The sequence below is a fragment of the Ostrea edulis genome, chromosome 6, assembly GCF_947568905.1.
Source record: "Ostrea edulis chromosome 6, xbOstEdul1.1, whole genome shotgun sequence".
NCBI classification, from domain to species: Eukaryota; Metazoa; Mollusca; class Bivalvia; order Ostreida; family Ostreidae; genus Ostrea; species Ostrea edulis.
The window spans coordinates 75,807,825-75,829,691 of NC_079169.1; the positions used below are offsets into that span (position 1 = coordinate 75,807,825).

A 21,867-nucleotide genomic window follows, 5' to 3' on the forward strand; every position below is an offset into this window, starting at 1 on the left:
ATTTCTTACAGGACTTTCAAAATGCCCATAGAATTCAGTTTAAATTCCACAGGAAATCTAATTTTCCTGTGAGGTTATTTTCCTGGTTTTATTTTAAAGGTACATGTGCATTTCTTTCCCATGACACGTTTTCATTTTTAGGACGAAAACAGAGGATGACGTTGATTTTTACTTGGGACTTGTCACGTGTATACGCCATCCTGCTACAATGTACTGGGGAACGATCTGTAATTCTAATATCTCATTAAACAAGTCGCTGTATGCAGTGAACTAATACACATTGAAGATTGATGCAGATTTTATTTTGAACAAACAAATTTATATAACAATTTTCATTTTTTAAATCTTCATATGGTTTTTTCAAAATGGAATCGTCAGGCCTGAATTACGTATAGAAGTAGTTCTAATATTCAATAACCAATTAAATGTATTCATTCGTGAAAACACTTCGTTGAACACACATTAGTCTCCATTAGAAAAAGATCGTAGGAATTATCAATTGATGCACCGAAACTTCGAACAAACAGGCTATAAGTAAATAACGTTTTGTAAAAATATCCATTTCTCGAATTCTAGGAGTGAATGGGTCTTCACCCTCGCAGAGCTGTAAAGCGGAATCTTTTTTCCAAACTGGAATCTGAAAAGATATTCAAAAAGAACATTGAGCTACTTTAATTATCATCTAGACAATTATATGCACTAAAAAACTTTTAAGACTCGTCGGCACCCACTACCTGCATTTCATTGTTCAGTTAATTGCTTATCATTGGTTATTTGAAAAAAATTCCAGTTTTGATACGAAGTTTAAGCTTGCAACAATAAAAACAAAACTAGTTCAAAAATACAATTAGATAGCCATAAAACATATTTCTTGATATGAACTGTTCTGTCAGCTGGAATTGTGTAGTAAACATGTGTACATATTGAAATTTTCATTCATCTCAGTTACACGACTCTTTGGTTTGTCGGCTTAGAATTAGGTTTTCCTATCACTCTTACAACACTCATTCACGTGTACTTTAGATACAGTTAGATACCATTATCAGTCGTAACGTTTCACTCTAAAACTGCATCATTTGTTTTACAGAAATCTACGGAAAGTGGGAAGTTTAAACATGACAACACATATAAAATCTAATCAAAGACAATACGTCAATGACCTCTTATGTCAGAGTTAAAAGGGCAGACTCTTTCATCAAAAATCAAACTCCCCCATCATTGCATGTTCCACCCTCCAGGTGCTCCGGACCAGGGCACTTCCCTCAACCTTTGAGATGAATGCGCTTTTGTCAACACCAACTCCAATGTCAAGCTTCGGTTGATTGTTCGATTGCATTACCTAATTAGTGTATTTACAGTGATTGATTCTGATACTCAAAGCCTGTTGAAAACCTCACTTTTAATTTATCCCACACCATCGCATAGTATCTATTACTACCGTAAGCGCCTTGGGATGCAAATTACAACACTAGGAATTTTTTTCATGTCTGCAAGTTGAAAGCAACGAAAGACTAAATAAGGATTTTTTACACGCCATCTTTAAGCGACATGACTGCGTTTCCGCCCCTTTTTACCCTTTGTAGATTTCAGCCCTTGTACACGTATTTAATGACTTGCAAGGTTTAAGCTGGTAGTTTCCTGGTGTGTTTACACATTAGTCTAAATAGAATTCCAAACAACAGCTACCGGAAGTAACCGCACGGGCGGATAACGAAATAGAATGTGGTCAAATCGGTATCTTTTGGATCTTATAACACGAAATAAATCAAAGAAATCGTATTCATTATGGAAATTCTCCTTGTAGAAGAAATGTTATACGCACGAATTTATAAATATCGCTACCCGTATTTCATGGATCTATTTCCAAGCTAATTGCAATTTTTGTTTATATCAGCCAAGCGCTAAATGAGATAAGACGCAGCGGTTTTACTGATATTTACGGTGAATCAATTTTCGTATCATATAATTGCTACATGCCGTAAATAAAGATATTTTTGTTTAAATTATTCTTTATTACTATTCCGAAAAGTGATTTTCAATTCGAAAACCAAGACAGCAATTATCTAAGTTGGAAATTTGCATATCGGTATCAAAATCATAGTGCTAATTGCGTCATCTCTCGGAATGATACACAGTCCGAGAAAGGAGAAAGCGCGGCTGTGTACTGTACGATTAGCATTTTCTTCTCCTAAACGTAATGCTAAACAACATTACATAACAATATAACGCTAATAAAGTTGATAGAATTATAAAAAGGAAAATGTCTTGAACCCATAATTGAGGTATGTCACGAAATTAAACAAGAATCTAAATAAAGGTATTTTGTTTGCGTAAAAAGAAAATCTTGCTATTTTAATTGCTCCACATTAATGAAAACGTTATTCATAAATGCTTGTTTCCATCAAATTGTGATCTATCATTTACTGAAGTGACAATTGATGACTTGTGTGTACTCGCAATACGAGTTATTGCGCAAGGTAAAATTACCTCTGGTTGTCATAGAGAGTTGTTCAGATGTTCATTGTAATATCAAACTCTAAATGAACCGAATATTCCAAACATACCCCGAACACTAGCTCTAGATGTGATGTAATTGTTTTCGACATACTCACCGTACCCAATGTAAGTGGAGTGTACGATGCGTTGTCATCATATACATGTACAACTATTTGCATCCATGTAAAAGATCAGATTAATGAGTAATGTTCTGCTTTCTGAAATGCTTACATCTAAAAATACTACTCCTCTCCATATGAGTGAAAGATTCTCGAGAGGGACGTTAAACAATATACAAGCAACCAATCTAAAAATACTACTTGTCTCCATATGAGTGAAAGATTCTCGAGAGGGACGTTAAACAATATACAAGCAATCAATCTAAAAATACTACTTGTCTCCATATGAGTGAAAGATACTCGAGAGGGACGTTAAACAATATACAAGCAATCAATCTAAAAATACTACTTGTCTCCATATGAGTGAAAGATACTCGAGAGGGACGTTAAACAATATACAAGCAATCAATCTAAAAATACTACAATATTGTAGGTAAACTCTTCGTTTGGATTTGGTACCATCAAAGGTTTTGGGCTTCATGGATGTACGTATCATTTGACGTCCACTGAAAAACTGTCTTGAGGATTCGGTTAAGCAAACTTTTCTTAATGGCGGGTGATTTTTCTGCTCAGTTAGGGCCACCACTCCAGCATAAACAAAGTAAGCAGTAAGCATTTCGCAACTAATTGGAAAAGGGAATCTGTTTAGTTTCACGATTTACATGTATGTGTTGGTTAGTTGAACTAGATAAATAACTGTCAAGACTTTTAAAGATTTCTGTGAATTAGTCAATTATTTATTATTCATAGAAGGTAATAATCATTGACTTTTATGAAGTGAATTCGATGAATCAACTACCTTCGGTGAATATTGTTCTCCTGGGGTAAACTTCATCGTACTTCATCTCATAAAAGTGAATTAATGTACAGTTGTATATTCTTCCTTTGGTTTGAACATATTTATTGAACTTTAAATGGTCAGGTGGGATTGGGCACAAGCTCCGTTACCTAGGACACCCTCTCCCTTCGTACTGGAAATAGCTCTGTGTTCGTTTGCTGAGGTCAAGAATTAAACATAGCTTTCCCTAACACCCGGGGGGGGGGGGGGGGGGGGGGGGGGCATTGCCACGGAGACGCATTGAATATATATTTACTAAGCAATATACAGTTTTTGATACAACCTATTATCACTGTCACAAATTAAAGCAAGTCTGTAAGATTTACAGATTATATTGGCAATGCAAAAATAGAACGCTTTCTCTTTATTAGAACGCTTATGCATTAAAAGAAATGACTCGGCTAACAGAATGTGTAATACAATATTAAATAAACGGTAAAAACTAGTAGTAGGAAATATTTTCAATTTACTAATGGTTTGTCAGTAAAAAAAATATATACAAAGTTAATTTCAATGCATTTCATTTCTCGACAATAGCACTGAACTTTCAAATGGACATTAAAAAACTATATATTAAATATATATTTACAATGTACGCATCGATTATACAATTTACCTACATGTTTCCATTGTTTGTGTACACACAAACCGGACATCCTAGACATTTTTGTACCGCGTTTAATCCCAGTATCATAGTTGTATACAGCTTTAAATTCCTTCATAGTTATGTTCATTGTTGACTTGTATAAATCTGTCTGCATACAGTTTTCATGTATATTCAATTTTAAAGAAATAAACTTCCTTTTTAAAATACATGAACTACAACTCTTCACGCCAGTGCACTCTATAATGTATACCGCCGTGAGACGCTATGTATACCGCCGTGAGATGCTATGAAGTACATCGCCGTGAGACGCTATGACGTATACCGCCGCAAGACGATATGAAGTACACCGCCGTGAGACGTTGCAGTTCACACCCTCCAATATATTTTGAAATGAAGTTTATTTCTCATTTGTACATTCTACTTTCATTTCTGTCGGAATTTCCGGTCGGTAAAACAGACATACTATATTTATCTGTATTCATACGCGCATTGTTTACAGCTGCAATGCATTCATGAGGCAATGACTAGCAATACAATTTGTAGATTGTAGATTTCATACAAAATCAAAACATTAAAAATACAAATATCATGTTAGGGCAATTCAATATTCACTGTATAGGTTTAATTTCTTAGTTATGGCCTACAAAGAAAATCGGGAATTTTTCAGTGTCAGCGTAACAAATGATTAGATTTCCTTAGAACTAGATCACTTAAGTACACCTGTTGGATAGCGTACATTATTATATTACCGACAATATACATACTGATATTATCATTTAAATACTGGCATATCATGTGGTAGACTGAAGTGGGAATTCACCAACCGATCTCATATCAAAACTTCAATTTAAGTTAATCCTTTGTAGTGTTCATAGCTTCCGTACAAATTTTGTCATTTGCGACTGCAATTTTCTTTTTAAAAAAGCAAATTAAAATAGAAGAAAACTTTTTTTAAAAAGGGGGGGGGGGGTAATTTAGCCTTGTTCTAGTACAAAGAGTTTGGTTGATCGAGATTATCCGAGTTGAAAGTTACACAAACGCAGTCACCCGGGTACGTGGGTCACACTGGATTGCTAAATTAGATATTTAATTTCATGTACAGAATGAACTTTATCGCACAAAAAGGAGAAAATTGATTGTATTATACTGATTTAATGCTACTTGAATTTATTAATACTACCATTATCTAGCCTCTAATGACTAAAATTTTATTCTTGCTCAAAACAGATATGAGTTTTGAAATTAATTGTTATACAATATCTTATGGGTTATAGAACTTGAAAAGTGATCGATGTGAGACCTGGGTGTTTCTCTGGTAAACAAAGGAAAGGTTATCTATACTACAGTTTATCTGTTTTTCTATTGAGCTACAGCAAATCATATAACGTGTCATACAGTTATATTAATCTAGAAAGCATAATTTTCACTGTTTCGTTAATTAAACTCGTATCTGAAAATGCCAAATTGACGGAATGATTGCATATTATCGTCAGATAGCATCATTTAATTACACATTGATTTGGGTGAATAAGGACAAGGCAAATGTGCAAATATTTAATCAACCGTTAAAACGAGAAAACCGGCCACGTTTTTTCTATATTTCTGATGATTCCCTTGCCCCATCCTCCCCCAATGCATTGAAAATGCCTTTGATCTTTAGAACAATTAAAGATGGTGTTTAGTTTTTACTTCAACACGCTATAGGTGACTTGTTTTTGTTTCAGTGGATTCGGGGTTCCTACATTAGTTGTGGACATAACATCAGAGGTACCTAGAAAAAAGATTATACGGTCGATGTAAAGGATAGAATTATCAATTACCTAAATAATATTTGCCACTCAAAAGGTTTCCATTTATGCATACTGTACGTAATTCCTGAAAGCTTTTGAATTGTGCTGTCGACCGGGTTTGCCCTAAATTAATCGGCAAAATGAGATTTTGATCCTGTATTAAATAACCACCACTCAAACACTTTTGTCCATTGTTCATGCATATTTGCAGCAACTTTCAGTCTGAGTCAACTGAAAAACAGAAATAGAAAACAGTTCAATTCTTACCTGCATCGATAGAATTCGTTGAATAATCATACGCATCGTTCAATAGTCTTCCAAGAATACTTTTGAATTCTTCATCTGAAAGCTTGTCTTCAAGACTTGGAACTCTTTTGCCACGGAGACCGAAAAAGCGAGCACGTTTACTGTTTCTCACAGGGGGAATTTCCAAATCGTTGTAGAACCTTTTTCCTCGTAAGGGAGCAAATCCAAATCTTTTCTCAGCACTGGTTACTGGAATGCCAGCTTTTTGTAGGTCTTTATGGGTTAATAAGAAGTTTATTAAAGGTTTATTTACTCGCTGTGCACTATCTATAGAGTCGTCCGTGTCTGATGATTCCTAAAGAAAGAAATAACAAAAAGATTTAGTTTGAATTTGTTCACTGGGACAATCTTGTAATCATTCAGTTCTCTCTTTCATTAATTATCTTTCTACCCAACAGTAGTAGCTTTTCTTTATTTCCCAAATCATTCATATTTTAGATTGTTGCCTGGTTGAACTTTTATTACACTTCTTGTGAGCTTAATTTCCAAGTAGTCAATCTTCTCATTACATTTTCAGTGAAGGTGCATTGCTTCATGTACATGTATAAATCATAATTTATTTTTTGAATACAATGATAACTTGTTTTCAAAATTTACACAAAGTGCCTATGAGTCTACAGCACTTACAATTCTACTCATTTTATGAGATAGCTTTTGTATAATACTTGATATTGTTAATAGCAAAATGAAATTGCCTTTGCATCCGAGGACTATTTGAAAAGAGAAATAACTACATAAATATACATGCATGTAGCTATGAGTGGATGTTTTGCTAAAAATATCAATCGTTATGACAGCAAAAACCACACCAGACTGAATATGACATACATTTTTAAAATGTCCAACTCATCAGGGGTTTTATGATGCAATCGTTCCTTGCATCGATCGATTCTTTCGCCTGCATGCTGGTCAAAGTTTGCAACTGTGACTAATATGTTTTGAGGCAGATATACAAGTACAAGTGAACCTCCCAAGTCCATTTTTTAAAGACTTTGCATCGCATGTATAACTTGTTCCACGTGTAACTTTATGTGTGACGTCTGAGTCAATGTACTTACTGTTACAATTGCCGGATGCATTTATGGACACCAATTGTTCATGTGTATTTTACACGGTAATGACGTATACAATATATATAGTGTAGAAATTGAATTACAGGCATTGATACTATAAATGTGGTTTTATTAAATTTTCAGTTCATACCTCGATGAACAATATAGTGTTAATCCTACAATGTGGTGTAACAGGTGCTATACAGGGAATACTAATACTTCAATGACACTAAATATTTAAAAAGTTACTATAAGGTCATTGGTTACTCAATCGAATTTAGTATAGAATTTTATAAAGTTTGTACAGGTATTATCGACTACTAGTACACGATACATATCAAAGTAAGACATTTTCCCTGAGGGGCTATTATCTTCTTAACTCAAATTAATGAATACAACGAAAAGGCACAGGTAAGTCAAAGAAAACCAACCTTTCTGTTAAATCTTTGTTTAGTGTACGTACGTAGCAAAGCCTCGTGATATTATATACTGGAATTGTTTGCCGAAAACTATTATAGCACAAAGTAGTATTGAAGTTGAATACGGTGCAAACTCGATGTCAATTTCTTGTATAATAAAAAACAACGTTTACACTGGGGTTTTTTGTGTGTAAATATTTCTGTTGGCATTTGAGATTGTTATCATAGTCTGTTGTCCGGTACCGTCTAAACTATTGTAAAAGGCCCAAATTTGATCAAATGGATGTGATAAATCATTGTAAAAGCGCTAATGAAGAATAATTTGGTAAAATGGATATTTTCTCCCGAGATTCATATGAAATTTGACACATAGGTCACACTAGATAAATCTTATGGTTAACCAGGAGCGCCTGAAACTACTTAAAACTACGTCCTTACAAAGTATCGCAAAATTCTGGTGTTCACTTTATTTATTCCCACACATTGTGATCTACATCTTCAATATTACAAAACAACACATTTGTCTTTGTTTACGCAGAAGCACAAGATTGAGCAATTTTCCTCAGCAACAATATATCAGATGTGCAATTACAACTGATTTACCATTATTTTTTTCCCTTTTGTAGTGAAAATAAAATTTTGTTATATCTGCCAAAGTTAGGGGAGAAATTCTGCAGATTTTGAAATGTTGCTTTCTTTAAGTAAATACATGTACATGAAAGGTGATGATAACGAACAGTGTTCAATCTCATAACACCTATAAGCAATACAAAATAGAGAGTTGGACATCTATCAAGGTCATCACTATGCCTCTAGTTCCAATGCAACGCTTGGATTAGTTCGATGAAAATCTAACTAGTTGAGTACCTCTCGTGTTCACTTCATATAAAAAAAAAAATGGCAAAGTAAGTATCTCTCTCTATGTTTGTTAATCGAGTCAAATAATTTTGGGCTAACGAAGGAGTTGAAAAAGCCTCGAGACGGGGCTGTCTCATACACACAGTACTGAATGCGCAACGTAACACCACATTATTATGGATACTAGTTATATTCGCTCTTTGATGATCACCAACGTTGGTCTGCGTTAGCACCCAGAAGATAAATGAAATTGGCATGTTTCAGTGATTAGAAAATGTCAAGAATTAGCATGATTTAGTATTTAAAAGATGTCAAAAATTGGCATGTTTAGTATTTAGAAGATGATCAGAATTGGCATGTTTTAGCACTATAGATAATGACTTTAACTGACATGTTTTAGTACTTAGAAGATGGCAATGATTGGCTCATCTTAGACCTTTACAAGGTAACCTTAGACTGTGATGTTTAAGTACTCTGAAGGAGACCAGAACTGTAATGTCTTAGTACTTTAGAAGATGACCTGAACTGTAATGTCTTAGTACTTTAGAAGATGACCAGAACTGTAATGTCTTAGTACTTTAGAAGGTAACCTGAACTGTAATGTCTTAGTACTTTAGAAGGTGACCTGAACTGTAATGTCTTAGTACTTTAGAAGGTAACCTGAACTGTAATGTCTTAGTACTTTAGAAGGTGACCTGAACTGTAATGTCAGTACTTTAGAAGATGACCAGAACTGTAATGTCTTAGTACTTTAGAAGGTAACCTGAACTGTAATGTCTTAGTACTTTAGAAGGTGACCTGAACTGTAATGTCTTAGTACTTTAGAAGGTGACCTGAACTGTAATGTCTTAGTACTTTAGAAGGTGACCTGAACTGTAATGTCTTAGTACTTTAGAAGGTGACCTGAACTGTAATGTCTTAGTACTTTAGAAGATGACCAAAACTGTAATGTCTTAGTACTTTAGAAGGTGACCTGAACTGTAATGTCTTAGTACTTTAGAAGGTGACCTGAACTGTAATGTCTTAGTACTTTAGAAGATGACCAAAACTGTAATGTCTTAGTACTTTAGAAGGTGACCTGAAACTGTAATGTCTTAGTACTTTAGAAGAGATACCACAATTGGTTTGTGTTGGTATTTGAAAATGACCAGAACTTGCGATAGTACTTTTGAACTCGACTTTAACACGGCACTACAATTCTCGTACTTTGCTGAGTGGTGTTGTTTGCCGTATGAGCAGCAAGAAACTCTCGTTCACAAATTATAGCACGCAATGTTTTTCTAGTGTGAAAAAACGCCAATATATGCTATTCAATTGCATTAAATTTTTCCTTTGGTAAACAGCTTTCGAACGTCGAATAACCAAAAAAAAAAAAAAAAAAAAAAGTAAGAAAAAAAGAAGGTTAATAATAGTAGAATTTTCGTTTTTGCACCTTATAACTCAAGAAAACTTCAGTGACTGCTGCGTGTAAAAAATTAATCTGTATAGCAAGAAGAAGTAATTTGTAGCCGAGGCAAAATCAAACAGCGGCCTTCTGACTGGAAACGAAATTCAGTGACCGCTATGTGTAAAAATTTAATCCTGTGAAGCAAGGAGACGAACCTTTAACGCTTAAACTATCGCCTTAATATCGCATGGGATTGATAATTCCTGTCACAGGGTTGTGTGAGCGTGTCGTAGATCACTCTTACTTGGGCTCTTTTATTATATCTCACTTGCCTTTTACGAAGTGATTGGATGCCATTTAAAATAATCTGATAAAATAATTTCCTCGTTATTATCCTGTGGTTTTTATCAGAATTTGCTTTCAATCCTAAAAAAATATAAACGCAAAATAAAGAGCTAGGAAAATCTGTATTATTGACTTTCCTTTATGTTAAGAAATGCACCATTCTCATCTTTCAAATTATCTATACGTCCAAACACTTTAATTATATACCAGTACCTACGGTCATTGTCCACGTATTCATAATGGAATAGATACATGTACACGGAAACTGCAAATTACGAGGAATTTTCTTAATCTCAGGACTATAATTCTGTTAAACAAAGGTCAATCAGAATCAAACCAGGATTTCTTCCTCTCATCATACCGAAGTTCAGAATCGAAATTACAGACTAATTCCAAGACATGACATTCGTTCTTGATAGACATAATTTGGCATTAAATGTAATCATGACAAACAATACGTAGATCGCGGTTTGATTTCACTAGAAACATTACATATCCTTTATTAACTCGAAATTGAATTTTAAAATAAGAACGATTGTTCGTTTCTTCTCTTTTTAATTAGATTGCAATTAAATTTTTATTCTTTTCTAGGAATAAATGAATTAATTTCTTTCCCCAATACAATGCAGTTTGCACATTTAGAGAGAAAAATCATCAGCACTATAACGTTGAATTTCATTTAGCTGAAAAATTAATGAAATGTGTATTTTGATTCCCCAGCAATATTATATACCCGTTATTAATTAAAAACAAAATAACGAAGGATCTCTTTTTTATTAAATTTTAATCAAACTTAACCTTTTCTAGGAACTAAGCCGTATGTAAATTGAGAGAGGAAAAAATAATCGGTACCGTGTTGAATTTTATTTTCCTGAAAAATTAATGGAATGTTATTTTGATTTCCCCTGTAACTTTCATATCTGTTATTAATTCGAAAATAACGAACGTTTTCTAATTTCCATCTCTTTTTCATTGAATTAATTAAACTTTTACCCTCTTCTAGGAACTAAATGAATTACTTCCTTCCCCATAAACATTGCACTATGTAAATCTCGAGGGAGATAATCGGCATCAAGTTACTTTGCTGAAAAATTAATGGTATGTGTTTGAATATTTCTATTTCCAATGCTTTTGCCATTAATACATCTACAAGTTATAATAATAGCTATTTCTTCATTTATATAAATGCGTTACAGTTGTGAAGAATGCGCGCATGAGTAAGTATAAATACATGTATATTAAGTCGATTTCAAAGACTGGGAATTCCTACAGAAATGAAAGTAGAATGTAAATATAAGAAATGAAAGTAGAATGTAAATATAAGAAATTAACTTCATTTTTGAAAATACATGTAAAGTTGTCCATTGCACAAGATGAACCTATCGGACTGGTAGTAAATTTGACCTTGGACACACTGACTTGCCGAGGAATATGATTGATTGATTGAATATTGTTTAACGACCCTCTCAAGAATATTTCATTCATATGGAGACGTCACCATTGCCGGTGAAGGGCTGCAAAATTTAGGCCCATGTTCGGCGCTTATGGCCTTTGAGCAGGCAGGGATCTTTATCGTGCCACACCTGCTGCGACACGGGACCTCGGTTTTTGCGGTCTCATCCGAAAGACTGTCCCATTTAGTCGCCTTCTACGACAAGCAAGGGATACTGAGGACCTATTCTAACCCGGATCCCCACGGGACGCCGAGGAATAAGTTGATTGATTGTTTATTTTACGTCCCGTCGAGAATTTTTCATTCATATTGAGACGTCACCAGATGACGGTGAAGTACCACATTTTTGACATGCTTTGCGCTCAGGACCGAAGCTGTGAGGTTTTTTTTTAAATCGTGCCAACGCCTGCCGCGACACGGGGCCTCCGTTATTATATCCGAAAAACCCGTGATTCCCACTTCTAAATCCCGCGTGTTTCGCGAAGGAGCATTAAGTTGGACGCGGCCATGACATGAGCGGGGCTCGAACTCACGAACTCCCAGTTGCGAAGCGAGCACTCTACCACTGTAGAGCTACCGGGGAATCATGCGCATGTTGATGTGTATGAGCCTACCAAGTATGAAGTTTAAGAGTAAACCATTCTCCGTTGCATCATCCATTCTATTCATATTTAACATGTTTTGCCTGGTAGCTAGTTTAGTGACGTTAACCTTGGATATACTGACCCTCTAAGCATTAGGGATCATATATCAGATTACCAAGTATAAAGCGTTCTCCATTTACCGTGTATACTCGCTGAAGTTGGTTCGCCTATAAGTCGGTTGTATAGTTTTTAGGTCATTTTGGAGGGAATTGCCATTGACCCATTTGTAAGTCAGACTAACTTTTTTCAAGAATCGGTTTACATTTCAAATCAATGCTCTAATGTTTTTACCTGTGTTTCAAATAATATTTTGAGAAATGCGCCGATATTTGATACCCCCCCCCCCCCATAAAAAACAAATCAATTTCTTATCAATACTCTTATGTATTTATCCGTGTTTCAATGTTTTGGGATATGACATCGATATTTCACTTTTTATTCTCGGCAAATTAAACAGTTACTACTTTGTTTATTTCGTCCATGTTTAGTTGTTTTAAAATACTAGGCTATACCGTATATACTCGCCTAGAAGTCGGATTTTTTGGGGTTAAATTTTGGTCCAAAACACTATGTCCGACTTATAGGAGTGTCCTAAGAAGATTAGTATTATTCTGGACGGCGTAAGGTATAGCCTATTATTTTTTAAACAACAAAAACATGGACGAAATAAACAAAATAGTAACTGTTTAATTTGTTAAGAATAAAAAAAAAAAATGAAATATCGATGTCATATCCCAAAATATTATTGGAACACAAATAAATACAAAAGAGTATTAATATGAAATTGATTTGTTGAGAAAAAATATCAAATATCGGCGCATTTCTCAATATATTATTTGAAACACAGGTAAAAACATTAGAGCATTGATTTGAAATTATCAACTGATTTAAACAAGAGGTACTGTGAGCAATGCTCACTAAGAATACCCCCCGCTTACCCCAATCTCCGAAAGGGTGTTGTTAATAGACATAAATTACCTCTTTCCTGAGTGTTAAAACATGGTATGCCTTTGTAGAAGAAAATTGAAGATATTCTCCGAACATAAATCCATGGAATAAACCTATAATTTTGACCTTGAGATCATAAAGAGGTCATGAATGTACATGACACATAGTCTCATGGTGATACACCCATGTCTTATGGTATGACTATGTCAAAACCCTGTAATCAATTTTGACCTTGAAGTCAAAGTTCAAGGTCATATAGAGGTCATGAAGGTACCCGAGGGAAAGCCTTCTCCAGCAGTGATGTGGGAGACCTACCGATCAGTATGTGAGGGAAAGCCTTCTCCGGCAGTGATGTAGGAGACCTACCGATGAGTGTGTGAGGGAAAGCCTTCTCCAGCAGTGATGTGGGAGACCTACCGATCAGTGTGTGAGGGAAAGCCTTCTCCGGCAGTGATGTAGGAGACCTACCGATCGACATTACCTACCATGTGCAAAGCAATATTTCATTCCTTCTTTGAAGTGGGGGGGGGGGGGGGGGGGGGGGGGTTAACAAAAAATAAAACCCGTCAAATCCAGTTTCAAAGTTTGATGATCTCAATATATGTTTAGAGATCCTCAATCACATTTCTCAAATCATGTTGCCATGGCTTACTCTTAGGTACCATAGTTATCATCCAGAAAGGAGACATTTATTTTTGTATCATCAAGGAACATAACACGAGAATGAAATCCGTTGACTTCGATACACTATGCAGAATACAGAGTGTTCGCCAACAGCCTTTATGCAATAATTAGGAAACCAACGTGTTAACGCCAGCCCGCCTTTCATCAAAGAAGTCTCATAAACTTACTTTGGTTATTAACTGGAATGGTGGTGCTTTAAGAGATCTAGAAATATGGATGACGTCAAGTATGGCCTGATTTTACAGACGTCCTGCGTCAGGTATACAAGAAGAAAAAAAGACGTGGCGTAATATTTGAGGATTCGTAAATACATTTTCCGGCTGTGATGATGTTATTTCAAATTATCCGTTATGTTTGAATATTTACATTTCCAATGTTTTTGCCTTTGATGTCGGTACAATATATAACGAGGAGCCATTTTCTCGTAAAAGTGTTGTAGTTTAGAACATTGCGCGTATGAATTTTGATAAATATAATATGTCTATTCTAACGACTGGGGATTCCGAAATGAAAGTAGAACGTAAATTTAAGAAATAAACATACATGTAGGTATGAACTGCCACGCTTGACGTCAGTATATTTTTTATGAAGCGCGGAGCTAACGCGCTGCAAGTATTCCGGCACTATGCATCGCAATTCATAACCTTGCGCATTTTCAAAAATGTTTATTTTTTAAATAACAATATTTGAAACGCTAAAATATTGTATAACGGCCACAGTGCTTTGTCTACCTATCTACATGCAATGTCAAGTCGAAGGGTTTCTTAATAAAGGAAAACTGTAACAATATTAAGTTCCTTGTCACACTCTGTTGAGTGCAACTATAACTCTCTCATAATTGTCGTCACTTACCGCAGAATTCCAGATCTGATCAGACGTTCCTGTCGTAACAGAATACGAAGTAAGGAAAAGTAGGGAGAACAAGGCTTGATGCAAATTCACCATTCTACAAGGTTTTTCTTTCTTTCTGTGGTTATTTGTTGAGGAAACTGCAAATATATAAATTGTATTGAAAATATTTCAAGCAACAATTCATAAGATTAAGAAAAGTAGCAGTGTTTTGTATCGTTATAAGAAATAGAGGTCAATTATAGGTGTCTATTCACTTCGAGTCCCGTGGGGATCCGGGTTAGAATTGGTCCTCAGTACCCCTTGCTTGTCGTAAGAGGCGACTAAATGGGGCGGTCCTTCGGATAAACCGCAAAATCCGAGGTCCCGTGTCACAGCAGATGTGGCACGATAAAGATCCCTTCCTGCTCAAAGGCCATAAGCGCCGAGCATAGGCCTAATGTTAGCGCCCTTCAAAGGCAATGATAACGTCTCCATATGAGTGAAAGATTCTCAATCAATCAATCAATCAATGGTCCATCGCTTTCTTATTGCACAAATTCCGAGAATGATTTTGATTGCAAAATTATATGGACCAAAAGTTGAAAAGATTTCTTTATTCAAAATACTATTTCGTCATCCCGTGTATGACCTTCCATGCACACCTAGCAATAACAAAATAGGCAAACAATTAAACTAAACACGATTAAAAAGCAAACAGATGTGACGAAGTACCATCGATGGAATGTGAAATTGAAAATAATGCGGTGTTGTTTTGTTGTCATTATGGGGGTTATGACGAACGCAAGCATTGTGGGAAAATTAAAGGACAAACATATCAAGCGCGTCATGCAAATGTTGAATGCGTTTTTGATCTTTCAATATTCATTTTTTCAACCATGTTATGTAAAGTGATAACAATAAATGGAACATTAAACCAAGTGGTCGCATGATTTTTTTTGACTGGCTGGAAAAGTTCGAAGTTTGTTTCTTTTGGGTTCGTCCGGTAATTCATTGAAAATAAAATTAAGAAACTTTACAGTCTGCTTTTATTTTTGTTGATATTATTTGCTTAAAACAACATCCCAATATATCAAATTTGGGACATTTCACACATGTCGTTTTTAACAATACGAAAGTTTCGAGATAAGAGCTCTTCTATATAGAAGGTACACTTTACATTTAGTGGAACTTTTGAATGTAGAAGTGGGACAGAGTGGACCTACAGTCAGCGAGGAAGATGATGGAATGTATTAAGAGAGGCTTCTGTTTAAATATGTAAATGTAAGAAATACAAAATTCTATCGAAATAAATGTTTTACATTTGTACTAAAGTGGGAACATACAAAAAATAACAATATCATATTTGCAAGTAATAACCTAGATATGATACGCAAGAGCAGCGAAATCACGTGATATAATACACTGTACGAATTCCACGTATTTAATTACTCCCAGAATACTTATCATTTACTTTGTGTATCATTGGAATTCGAGTGATGAAAATGCGTAACTTACTGAGCACATTCACCTTTGCAGTGGTGGGTATTTGCGTTCTCTCCGTTGCGCAAGCTTCACTTTCACTAGTGTGAGTAGCGCACGGAACTCTGGGTAGAGAATGGGGTATTTGTCCCACCCCTCTTGTAAACAAATTGTTTCGCGCCTAACTGGTCGAGAGTTCACTAAAGGAAAATAACTTGGATGTATCGCGAAGATATGATCGTAGTTTGGCATCGTGCCAAGTACTCAATTTACACGTCATCAGAATGTACTCCTGGGAATTGAGCTTGTTCAAACATTCAAAGAAAAAAATTTTTTTTACTGTAAATATCATAGTAAAGTAATTTCGCTGTGTTCTGTAAATTTGATATTGAATTATTTTCACTGAATTTGCACAGTTAGCATTGTTTCGTGAATATATGCAGAGTAAAGTGGTATCTTGGAGTATGTATGAACCTTCAACCCCTCTAACCAACAATAAACTCGTCCACACAACGCCTAACCTGCGATGCTCGTTTACAAACATAAAAGAAAACAAACATATGTTAATATAATCATCGTCTCTTTGTCATTTTGTAAAACGAATATATGTTTATATGGTGCTCATTATTTGAAATTAGGTTCCCTTGTCTAAAATTTTAGCTTTTGAATATAGGATTCTATTGTTTGGAGGACGTTTTCTGGGACATGCGTTATTTCAAATTAAACGAGGACGTGAAGGGGCCCACATCGAAGACCTTTACAATATATTCATGTTCGCAGTGCAAAATGACACAGGGAAGTTGAACTCCCAAAAAGCTATCAAATATAGATATAAAAGATTATTTTGGAAATAATTTTAGCGACAAAAAGTTAACATAAAAAAGAGTACCCGATTTCACTGTAAATAATCTGCTTATAAGTAGTTTGATATAAAATTTGGATTCTTTTTACGAGGTAGACAACATATACATTCCGTATTAAGATGTGCATTAATTGATCATGGTCAAGAAAACAATAAAAACATAAATTCGTCTCCGATTCCTGTCATATTTCGTTGATTTAAAACGCTTTTCAAACACGACAAACATTTTACGAAAACCAATCTTTTTGTGTTAATAGAGCCCTCACATGAAATTTCAATGCTAATTCTCTAATGGTATCTAGACATCATTACGTCATTCGCAAATCAAGGGAAAATAACTTAAAGCAATACAGGTCATCCTTGCTTCATGTAGACTTTTTATGTCAAGGAGAAAAAAGAACAGCAATGGTTTAGTACTGACGTAATATTGGTAAAAATAAATGTTAGGATTTTTTCAAACACGCTGACCCTCTGGTCGTTGTGTTACTTCTCTCAAACATTCAGCCATTTTGATAGTTCATTTTCTACAGAGGGCACCGTTTGGTTGAAATTGATAAATTCACCCTGAATTTACGCTCACTAGCTGTCACTACAGATGTAAATTTCAAACATTTTCACGCCGCAAGCGATTAAAGCCTTGCACTAAACCCAGATGGGCAGTAAATTCAACTCACATATGCAAAACTGCCTTGATTAGACGCAATTAAGTTCACCAAGGAGTTCTGAAAGGGGACCAACGCACATGACTTACGTGGTATACACCTTTAGTGTTCTGAACTTAGGCCAATATGCAGTGAGGTTTTCGCTATCGTGCCAACAGTAACTGTTATATAAGACCTTGATTTTGAGACCTGCGATTTCCCCTTCTAGTTGGCAAAGATTACAGTCGCTACCTATTTTAACGGTCTGTCGAAGTCAATGCTTCCCACAGCCTACTGCTCAACGAACTGATCTACCGCAGCAGTAACGCGCACTGTTAAGGGGAAAAAAAGATTTTTAAAGCCAATTTGATTATAGGGACATTAATGGCTGACAAATCTTATTTTCTGCCTCTTTATATTCTATCTATCAGTTGGGGTTCCAGATAAGAATAGGTCGTCAGTACCCCTCGCAAAATTCGAGGCCCCATTTCACAGTCGGTGTGGCACGATAAAGATCCATCCCTGCTCAAAGGCCGTAAGCGCCGAGCAGAGGCTTAAATTTTGCAGCCCTTCGCCGTCAATGGTGACGTCTTCATATGAGTGAATAATTCTCGAGCGGGACGTGAAACAATACACAACCAACCATCTATCTCTCTATTAGAATTCATTTCCAATATCTTTTGCAGGTTGCTGCAATTATTGTCATATCCACATGCATTCACTTTCCGCGGATAGGAGGTTATGGTTAATATGTGCAATTACATTACCACTACACCAGAGAGACTTAAAACCTATACGTACACGTATAGTCGAATATAGGAACTCTATAAATATGTGATATAATAGTCGCCCTTGATGAGTGGACACTTGTTAACGACTGTGTTGGACAGAATCTATACGAGTTTGCTAAACCGGATTATGAGGGCGAGGAAATATTTATTTTCCCATTACTGGGTTCGATTGACCTAAGAGTTATGTTACTATTACGATAGAATTTCAACCCTTTAGGTTTCAGTGATAATGTTTATATGCACGGAAATAGGAAAGGACTCTGCAAATCAATTTACCGTTCTACAACAATGATATTAAAGATTCTCGCTTAATCCCAAGTTATTGAAATCAATTACACCCAGGTACTAGTATAAGAAAGGTTATCTTCATGAAGGCGAAATGAAAAACGAGGTGATTCATCTCGGAGATCATAAAGGAGATAACAGTGTGGTAACCATGAATTTAATTCAAACCCTTAAATAGAAATCTATGATAGTTTGATGTAGGGCTGAATCAAGAACTAGTTGTTTTGAACCGTGAAAACAAACAGTCGTAAGGCAGGTTCATTTGATCAGCGGATGCAAATCAAATCATGAAAATTATTAATCATAACTCCATGCATTTTGGTATAGAGTGTGCTCTCTGGGATTCTTTTTCTTTCGATATTGATTTGTGGAAAGTAACTCAGAATTTGGGTCTACAAAATAACAATGAAACTTATAAATGTTTGTTTATAAGTTTGATATACCCCATGTATCACATTTCACCAATACGACCCAGTAAGACCGTATATCTGTTGTACATTTGTAGTGAAGCTAAGAATTAGGAACCACGCGTCGTGTCAACTCCTTTAAGACACCGATACTAGGTGTTAGAAGTCTCTTACCAACTGAGACAAGATTAAGGCGAACTGCTACTGACAAATTCTTATATATATATAGGTCCCTGCTTATACTTTATTTGTAAATATACGTGGTACTTTTTTGTAACCAAGAGGCCCATCGACCATGAGCTTATCCAAGTCATCATGCTCTTGAAAATCAGAGCAGCCATGTCAGAATTAACAATTAATGCGATCAATTAAGTGATTAATTACTAGCTAAGAAGAATAAAAGGTCCGCGATTGGTAACTTAGGAAGAAACGACGGTAAAGAGACAATTCAAACCGGCTCAGTCAATCAGAAACGCTACCCGTCATTCCGATTCACGTCTTAAAATTGCAACATATGTAAGTGACTTCACATATCCAGCTGGCTATAACTATTCAATTCTATTTCGATCAGTCAGAAGCCAAAGCGGTCGTCTTTGTTAGAATTTTGAACAACACGTGGACCTTGGTAATCAGAAATATAGAAATGTTACTGAGCGCAATATAGAGACAACTAAAACAGGAAGAGAACTACCGAACGTTTAAATGTTTAGCAGGAGTCTGATAACACTTCTAGTGTTTTAATGTTTAACAATTCCGTCAAAATCATTCATTTTAATTTTGTACCAGAATGTACACATGAATAGTAACATTATTGCAGATTTTCTGGGTTATTCAACCATTACATGTACTTATAATGCTATACTGAATTTTAGAAATGGTTTTATTCTCTACAATGCTTATATATATTTTTCCTATTCTGATAGTAATTTCTTCCTTACGGAAGTATAATTTATAATACCAATAACGGTAGTCAGAACCCCAGCTACGCCGAATCGGAGGCGTTAAAAAGGGACATCTACGGTTTATTCGCTAATCGGTCAGCATAAGTCGTTGTCTTTCGGATGATGCCTTAAAACAAAGCCTCCTTGTCACGGTAAAGAACCCTTACTGTTAATGATTCTCGAAGGAATGTAAAATTGCAAACTACTAATAATTATATAAAATCTTATGAAATGTGGAAGGTTCTGTATCTTGCAATGATTTTCAAATATGTACATGTACTCTCTATATGGATCGCAATGCACTACACTGGTACTTAGTGACGAAAATCATCATCAGGAAACTAAACCGTGTATTGTCATGACTCAAACACCGCTATAGTTGTGGGGAAGACTGTTCCCTAACATTGTGATTATATATTTAATCCTTCGTGGTGCTATATATTTGGTTAAACGATAAGAAACTCCCGAGAATGAATTATATCTATGTGTAGTCTAATAACGTTTCAATAGATCGAAATACGCTTTACTTTGACCAAACATGTGGAATGCAGTTGTTAAAAAAACAATAAGAACCACACGATGGCTGCTAAAGTGCACTACTGGATCAAAGTGGACCTACTTTAATTGCAGGGGAGTGTGAAGAGCTGTTTTAAGTTCTTTTTTTTTTCATCTCGATATCTAGATGTAAATTTACACGTATTAATATTTTATCACGATGGCACAGATAACCAGCAAGCGTAATGAAAATAAGTGGAAATTAGTTTTTTCAGAATACCACGTATCATTACTATTGTCATCACGTAATTAATAAGAAGTCAAGTATCAGAAATCGTCCCTCTATATACATGTATGATTCTGTTCATCCTGACCCATATTGTACATGTATATTTCTTAATCATACAAAAAGTACTCTTATTTGCAAGACATTAAATTTTATTCCCCTTAATATTTGTTAACAATTATAAATGATCTAGAAAATATCTGCTTTAACTGGAAAAGTTCTAAACACAATCGACCTTTTTTCTTTCCCCGTCTTGTCTTTTTTCCCCCAATATCCCATTTATACATTAACACTTTCAGTTATATTCATCTTACCTTAAATAAATAGGGAAATCGCATTAAATTATCTTATTCGCATTGACGTTTAAGTTTCATTTTATGTTTCACTTACCTTTGAAAATTATGGTAAAAATCTCTTCAAAAAACTAGTGATAAACTATCTGAATGTCTTTTATATGTGGATCCAAAGTCAGCATCGTTTGCATATTGGTTTCAGTGCGTAGGGCGCGTCATGTAAGGTGGCATTATCGATAAATATTAATGGGATCGAACGATTGGTCAACACTTTAGCGTCAGAACGGTAAACTGAGACTTTGGGCAGTAAGATTGATTTTTCTAGAAAGTTTGTCCCAAAAGCTAGATCGAAAGTGATTGTTACGTGATCTGGTTCAGCGCAAGATGATGAACCAGTCGGTTTTGTGACAGGTGATATTACGAAAACTTCACACACACACACATTATATATATATATATATATAGATAGATAGATAGATAGATAGATAGATAGATATTATATATATATATATATAGATATATATATATAGATATAGATAATATATATATATATATATATATATATATATATAAAGCACATAAATAGCAATGAACTCTTAAATGAACATAA

General features: G+C 35.1%; 1 protein-coding gene across 1 annotated transcript; it reads right to left on the reverse strand.

Moving 5' to 3' along the window:
- Window positions 1–280: 280 nt before the first annotated feature.
- On the reverse strand, window positions 281–21,609 carry LOC125683530 (uncharacterized). The gene is made up of 4 exons (XM_048924779.2): window positions 21,355–21,609; window positions 14,799–14,935; window positions 6,118–6,451; window positions 281–637 (listed from the first exon to the last, which is right to left on the reverse strand). Exons 2-4 carry the CDS (start codon window positions 14,889–14,891, stop codon window positions 591–593), a joined length of 474 nt encoding a protein of 157 aa, XP_048780736.1. The 5' UTR covers window positions 14,892–14,935; window positions 21,355–21,609; the 3' UTR covers window positions 281–590.
- Between the last annotated feature and the right edge of the window lie 258 nt (window positions 21,610–21,867).